Source organism: Gracilinanus agilis, chromosome 1 (genome assembly GCF_016433145.1).
Source record: "Gracilinanus agilis isolate LMUSP501 chromosome 1, AgileGrace, whole genome shotgun sequence".
NCBI classification, from domain to species: domain Eukaryota; kingdom Metazoa; phylum Chordata; class Mammalia; order Didelphimorphia; family Didelphidae; genus Gracilinanus; species Gracilinanus agilis.
In genome coordinates, this window is record NC_058130.1 from 800965784 (window position 1) to 800973364 (window position 7581).

Here is a 7581-nt window from a genome sequence, read left to right on the forward strand (position 1 = left end):
TGGAGCGGGCACCGGGCCAAGCGCTTTTACAAACACGGCCCCATTCGGTCCTCTGGGACAGACTTGTGGGAGGTTGGGGTTAGGGTGGACGCAAGGGCCGCAAACGGGAGAATCGAGAGTCGGCAACGCCGTGAAGACCCAGAAAAGAAGGAGCGTCCCGAAGCGTGTTCCGCCGTGCCGAGCCTGGAGAGAGGGCCGAGGCAGGAGGCCCGAGAGTGCCGGGCCAGGGTGGGGATCTGGGGAGACTTGGGGAAGGCAGGAAGGCCGCTCCCTTTGAACGATGGGTTTCCAAGAGGCGAGGCCGTGCGTGCCTCCGGCAAAGAGCTCGGGACTGCGGGCGCCAGGAGCCCCTGGGGACGGCCAGCTGGGAGGGGCGGAGCCTTTAAGGATGGAGGGAAGCTGGGCACGTTCCAGGGAGCCGGGAGGGAGCCGGAGAGTGGGGAGAAAACTGCAGAAAGGCCACCTTTCTGGGGGACCCTGGGGAGCAGGCGTGGGCGAGGGGCTGCTCAGTCTGGGGGCTGACACTTGAGCTGAGGCCTTAACGGTCTTCAAGGCGGAGGAGACGCTTCTGCGGAGAACCGGATCGATCGGGAGCCGAGCGGGAGGAAAAGGACGTCGGCTTTGCCACGGCGAGGACTCGTCAAGATGCTCCGTTTGGAGTGGACTAGAGCCAGGCAGTGAGGGGATTCTCCAGCTCCCACAGAAGCGAGGGAAGAGAGGCGGGCGGCTAGGTGGACCCCTCCTCGCCGTGCGACCCTGGCCTAGTCACTTAACCCGATGGCTTAGACCTTGCCGTTCCTGTGGCTTTGAATTGATCCTAAGGAGGAAGGTGTGAAAGGGGAGAAGAACATGCTCAGGCAAACTCAAAGGGCCCGAGCACTGGGCGCTGCCATCATGAGCCAGTGTTGAAATCTGGTCCTCGCGGGAGCTACGCCGCACCAGAAGGGAGCCCTGCTCCCTACACACGGTCCCCATCATGCCTCCAGCCGGGCCCGGGGAGCCACTGTAGGAGAAGCCCAAGCCTTCGGAGCAAGGCGAGCCGGGGCAGGGCATGGGCAGAGCTGCCTCTGAATTCCCATCCCTTGGAGGGTCCTGGACCTCCCCAGAGTGCCAGTGAATGCCAAAGCAGAACTCAGCAGGGCCGCAGCACTTCTCTGCACCTACGCCAACCCCCACAGGGTGAGATGGGAGATGAAGGAGCTTGCAGCTCATGGGCAGAGCCCATATTCACCTGGGTACCCCCTCTGTGCTGAGCCAGAGAACTGCCACCCGTGGGGGGCAAATACACCAAACAGCACAGCTGGGAAAGCCGACTCCTGACAAACCTGCATGGCAAGCCCCGATCCCGCACCTCCTGGGCGCCAAGCACTGTGCTAAGCACTTCTCACTGGATCTTCCCAGCCAGCCTGGGAGGCGGCTCTTCTTATCTTCCCGAGTTACAGAGGAGGAAAGGCAGAGCAGAAGGGACTCACCCAGGGTCACACGGCTATAGCGTCTGGGGCCAGATCAGAACTTGGGGCCTCCAGATTCCACTGCCCCACCCAGTGGATAGGACAGGGAAGAAGCTCCAAAGGCTGAGTACTTGAGCCAAAGTCACACACTAAAAAGGTCTTGAACTCAAGGTCTTCCCCTTCCACCTCCACAATTGCCAGATGAGTCCTTGGCGCCCCTGCTTGGCCTGTCTCCACTTGGCAAGGAAGGAGATCCCAGGGGGGCTGGCAGAGGCCATCTGGAGGCCTCTCCAAGGATGGTCAGCGACCGCGAGGTCTCCCTTTGGTCTGTTTGCCCCTCTTCTGGCTCAGTAGCTCATCACCATCCCCTGGGCATTCTGGCTCTTTTTCCTCCCGCCCTTGGTTTGGGTCCTCCCTTTGCCCTCACCCACCTCAGGGGGTAGCACCTGCCCAGAGAGTGCATTCAGGAGACTCGGGGCCGTGGACACCTAAAAGATACTGCAGTCCTCCAGGGATGTCTGGTGCCCTCCCTGTGGCCGTTCTGGCTCCAGGTCAGACGGATGGTGCCCGTGGATCCCAGCCAATCCCATGCGCCTCTTAAGGTCCTCTGTTCTCGGGCCTCAGGGGACAGTCGGAAGGCTGGCGCTGCCAAGTGCTTCCTTAAGGTGTCTCCCAAAGCAGATGGGGGGCATCTGCCACGCCATGCAGCCATCTCGGAGCCTCTGCAATCCTGTTTTCTTCTAGAGCAAGTCCAGTGGCTGCAGCCAGGAAGACCAAAGTTCAAATCTAGCCTCAGCCACTACCTAGCCAAGTGATCTTGGGTAAGTCATTCTGCCTCCATCTGCCTCCACTTCCTCCTCTATCGAATAGGAAGATGATAGCATGGGCACCCCGAGGTGGGCCGTGTGTGGGAGTCTGGTGCTGAGCCATCAGATCGGACAGCCGACAGCCATGGAGAGAGAGAGTCGGCCTGCCAGGGAGGCCGGTGGCTAAAGAGGCAGGAAGGGCAGGAGAGACTGAGGCAGCACCCCGGAGAAGGCCTGAGGGGAAGAAGCGGGTGCCTGCCTTGATCCTCCTTTGTTGTGACCCAGAGAAAGACTTGGAGGAAGTAGAATCTGAGGCACTGCAGCACGGGGGGTGTTACTCTCCCACAGGGTAACATCACACAGGAGAAGCAAGCTGGGAAATGGTGGCGGCTCCTGTGCTCTTTGGTACCTCCAGTCATGACGTCCCCAGGACTGCTTTGCTCCTGGCGGGGGGGAGGGGGTGACCTTTGGCCCCCCTGGGTGAGAGATGGGGGCCTCGAGGGCAGTCTCAGGCAAGCCTGTCTGAGGAGCCTGTGAGACCAGATTGTAAAGTATCGCTAAGGCCCTGCAGAAGGGCTGATCCTGCCTACTTCCTCTGTCAGACGGCCCGAAGCCCTCCATCCCCCATCTGGAGGGATACTTTCCTCCTCCGCTGCCTTACAGTTCTCCTTTGGGTCCACTCACTTGGGAGAAGAAGGAGGAGGAGGAGAACAATAATGCTGGTCGAGGATGGAGGGCAAATTCGGTAGTGGGCGACCCCGTGGAGGGCCCCCAGAAGCACAGGGCTAGCCCCCAAAGGGTGGGCGTCTCCCTAGGCCCTGCTTCTGTGGCATTCCTCACTGTAGAGCACTGATTCCCAAAGTGGGCGCCACCGCCCCCTGGTGGGTGCTGCAGCGATCCAGGGCGGCGGCGATGGCCACAGGCGCATTGATCTCTCCTATTCATTGCTATTAAAATTTAAAAATAACAATTTCCAGGAGGGCCGAGTCCTATTTCTTCTGGAAAGGGGGTGGGAGCCGCTGCCGTAGAGTAACGTGAGGCGAGGTAGCCGAGCATGGGCTCGGGGGCCACCGCTGTGCCCTTGGAGAGTCTGTTCTCTGGGGGACAACCTGGACCCCTGCAGCGCCTGGAGGAAGGAAGGGGAAGGGGCCAGTGACTGTGCCCTTCTGTGGCCCGGGCCAGCCTCTTGCCTTGGGGCTCAGCCATGTCACAGGCTCAGGGGTCAGCAGCTCCCCAAAGTCTCTACCTTCGAAACTTGGACCTCAGGGCAAATGGATGGGAAGGTGCTGCGCCTCTCGCCCTTCTCTGGGCCTCCCTGGCTGGGCGAGTTGTGGCCAAGAGGGTCGGGAGCAGCAGCAGAAGGTCCACTCGGGCGGAGAATAAGGACATCTTTTGTGTCTCTAATCTTCCAATACCTCTGAATTAAGCATCCTTTGCTTTGGACCAACGCAATCTCTTTCACTGATTCAGTGAGTAAGCCTACTGGTGGGGGCTCACAGAGAGCTCCACACCCTACTGTATCTGAGCCAGGGCCTTCGTAGCAATCCTTTGGGTAGGTGCCCCAGTTATCAACAATCCCCTTTTACGTAAGGGGAAACTGAGGTTCAGGGAGGTCATGACTTTCCCATAGTCCCCCAGCTACTTCATGGTGGAGCTGGGACTTGAACCCAGGACTCACCTGTGGCAGGGCTCCTTCTTCCCTAGCCTTGTGAGACAGCTTAGCTTGAAGACGGCCAAGACGGGGTCTACCTCTCTCCCTTGAGGCCCACGGAAGTCACCAGCCCAGCCCCAGATGTGTGACTGGTGAGCCACGGGAACATGGCCCGCTGCCGAGGACACAGCTCAGTGCCCACCGGGGTCGACATATTGTCAGCACGAGTGAAGGGCAGGGGGAGCTATCCAGACGTCACTTAACTCATCTCTGATTCCTCTAAGGAAAGGGGGCACCAGACCTACCTTGGGGACTGTCCCATGCCCGTGGCAGCTGCCCACCCCTCCCAGCCTTGTCTAGCCACACAGACCCAAGGTGGGCACAACTGGGCCATTACGTGGCATCCCCAACCCCTCCAAAAGGGCCAACTCGAGGCTCTCTCCTCTCCTCTCTCCGCCTCCCCTGATCAATGAGTGGCCTGTCCCAGTGAAGACCCAGGAAGTGGCAATCCTGTCCCCCAGGCCGTGAGGGCGAGAGCCCCAGGGACAGCCCAGAGCCCAGACCACTGACCCTGCTCCCCACCGTCCCCTACGGGCATTGCCAGGCTGAGGAAACCCTGTGGAGATGGCCTCTGCCAGTGCTACGGCCATGGCTCCTGAGAAGGTCCTCCTTCAGCATCTGTGTGGGGTTGGGTCTGTGGGCGTGCTGCTAAAGGGGATGGATCCAGCCACTCTGCCACAGTCCTACAGACCACATAGAGAGAGTGCAGTAAGGCTGGCAAAGGGCTTTCCACGTTACCTCGCTTAGTCCTCGCGGCCACCCTACCCTGCAAGGGAGGTGCCGGTATTATTTATGCCAATTCTGTTGTTCTTGCTGGCAAACATGTTCGACTCTTTGTGACCCCATTTGGGGTGTTCTTGGCAGAGATATTGGAGCAGTTTTCATTTCCTTCTCCAGCTCCCTTGACAGATGAGGAAACTGAGGCAAACAGTTAAGAGACTTACCCAGGGTCACCCAGCTAGTGTCCTCCTGACTCCAGACCTGGTGTTCTATCCACTGTGCCACCTAGCTGTTTGTTATCCCTATTTTACAGATGAAGAAATGGAGGCTGAGGGCAGTGTAAGGGGGAAAAGGGGTTTTGGGTTGAATATTAAAAGGCTGGTCGCCAGAGGATCGAACAATTATTAATCCCCAACTAAGAATAACCTCAAGTTAAAATGGCTTTTATGAAAGTTAATTTGCAAAATACAGGAGAGAGTGGAAGTAGAGATGAGAAGAGGGTAGAGTGAGAGATTTGTATTCAAGTCTGGGCTTTTCTCCGGCAGGGGTCCAGAGGCCCAGCCAGAGTCTAAAAACCAGTTAACAAGGGTTTTAGCCACAAGGGCTTCTCCCAATCAAGGGAGCCTCCAAGAGGCTAGTACCTCCTGGGAGGTTAAAGGAGTCAGCCTTTTTCACTCACCACGTGTAGTTCTAAGAGAGAGATTTAAGACCAGCCTCACCAAGGTCTCAGGGTCCCAGGTCCAGAGCTCCTCCAGGTCCCAGCAATGAACAAGAAGAGAAGCTTGAGCTGACTGATGTCTCTTTCTAAAGAGGCCTCTTTTGCGTCACTTCCTGTGCCTTCCTCTTCGTTTACGTGTCCAATCACAACAGACACTTTTCTTAGGACTGTCCAGGAGGTAGTCAGAAAATTCTGATTCGTCACTCATCCTAACACAGGTGGGTTACAGACCTCCCAACTTGTGAGTTAAGTAGAGATGCTTTCACCTTTGGTGATGAAATCTAAAGATGGGCAGGGTAGATTTAATCTCATTATCACAGCAGCTGGGTGGCTCAATGGATTGAGTCAGGCCCAGAGAGAGGAGTTCCTGGGTTCAAATCGGGCCTCAGATACTTCCTAGCTGGGCGACCCTGGGCAAGTCACTTAACCCCCATTGCTTAGCCCTCACCACTCTTCTGCCTTAAAATGAATACAAAGTATTGATTCTAAGATTAAAAAAAAAAGAAGAAACTGAGACTAAGAGCAGTCAAGACACTTGCTAGGATCAATAACTTCTAAATGTCTGAGGCAGGATTCAATCCAGATCTACCTGACTCCAGTTCTATGCACTGTCCCCACCTAGAGGTCACTTTTAGCTGACTAGCCATCTGCCTGGTCACCGAAATCTCCTCCCAGTGTCTCCACAGAAGAGAGCAAGAGCCGTCTGACTTCTCCATCCATATTGCCAGTGGTTGGTACACAGCAGAAATAAGTTGTTGATGCCGTTTTGGCCTTTCGTTGCCTTTGTTGCCTTGCCTGGGCCTTCTCAGGCTCACAGCTAAGCCCTCTGGATGTATGGCCAGGCCAGGGATTTCCCGAGAGCAGACCCCTGCTTTCCCTGCTCTTGGCACCACTGAAGGCCTCCCAGACTGTATTCTCCATGATCTGCAGGATGGGGCCAGGGGGCTCAAGGCCACTGAAGCCAGGGGGGAGGAGGAGGGAGGTAGTGCAGCAGGAGAACTCCTAGAGCAGGCTGCTGATGGGCATCTAGTTTAGACCTCAGTCACAAAGCAGAGGAGACTGAGAATTGCTTTCATTTTTATTTCTGAATGCATAGTAAAGCACTGAGAGCTGCCCTGCCCAGGGGGTGCTGCCCTGCTCCAGGAGGAGTGCCTCCCCCAGTGGAGGAAGGCCAGAGCAGGGGTATTCACCCATGGGATCCTCTGTGTTATTTGGAATTCTGGGGGTCCCATTTAAAAGTATTTTACAAACTTCCTGTGGACATGTGGGGGACTTTGAAACTACATTTTCCGTGATCCAATGGGTTTCCGGTTTTGGACATGGTGACGTCCCCAACGTATAGCACAGCTTAAATTCGGAGGTTGGCCTTTAGACGACCTCTTTGACTACGCAGACAATATGGGAGGAGGTACGGGCGGCAATTTTTGAAATAGTCAGGCGTGGCCCTATATATTTTTCCAACATGGCCGTGGTAATTAAAACATTAATTTTTCTCATAATATCAGCCTTTATCATTTTTAAGCATTACACCTCTGAGAATGATCGGTGCTCTCAGACACTACACATAACTACGGCCCCTCCCCCGCCCCGGCTGCCTTGGTGTTGCGAGCACAGGCTCAACAGGCTACTGAGACCAGCAGGCAGCCTACTCCGGGCCTCTAGGCTCAGCCCAGCATGTTCCTGCAGCGGCGCCTCTCCTCCTCCCGCTGCTCCTCCATCCGGATCTCGAGGACCCTCAGCTCCTTCCTCACTGCTTTCTGCATGGCCGGGTCCAGCTCCAGCACCTTGTTCAGGTCTGCCCTGGCCTCTGCTTCGTTCCACACCTCCGCATGAGCCCTGGCCCTCACGTAATAGGCCTTGGCGATCCCTGTAGGAGACAAGGATTGTGGAAGGGTCTCCGAGTTAAGGGGGAGGCAGCCAGGAGCACCCCGAAGGGCCTTCTCAGGGAGCTCAGGCACAGAATCACGTGGCCAGAGGCAGCTCCTTCCAAACTCAGCCTCAGGCTTGCTGTCACCACTTTGTAAGGCCCAGAAGAACAAGGCCAGGCCCCATCTCCCCATCCCACCCTCTGCGCACTTGCGCACAGCCAGTGAAGGTGGGAGGGAGGCCTCCTCCACAGAAGATCTGAGGGGCTGCCTGGCCAAACTCATGGAGGAGGAGGAGGAGGAGGAGGAG

At 56.8% G+C, this 7581-nt stretch overlaps 1 protein-coding gene across 1 annotated transcript in view; it reads right to left on the reverse strand.

The window, feature by feature from the left end:
- Positions 1-6466: 6466 nt before the first annotated feature.
- AIPL1 (aryl hydrocarbon receptor interacting protein like 1) overlaps positions 6467-7581 on the reverse strand; it is a 9113-nt gene continuing 7998 nt past the window's right edge. Inside the window, exon 6 of the mRNA XM_044656741.1 lies at positions 6467-7273. Coding sequence (XP_044512676.1) covers positions 7071-7273 — 203 coding nt within the window. The 3' untranslated portion in view covers positions 6467-7070. The remainder of the gene's footprint in view (positions 7274-7581) is intronic.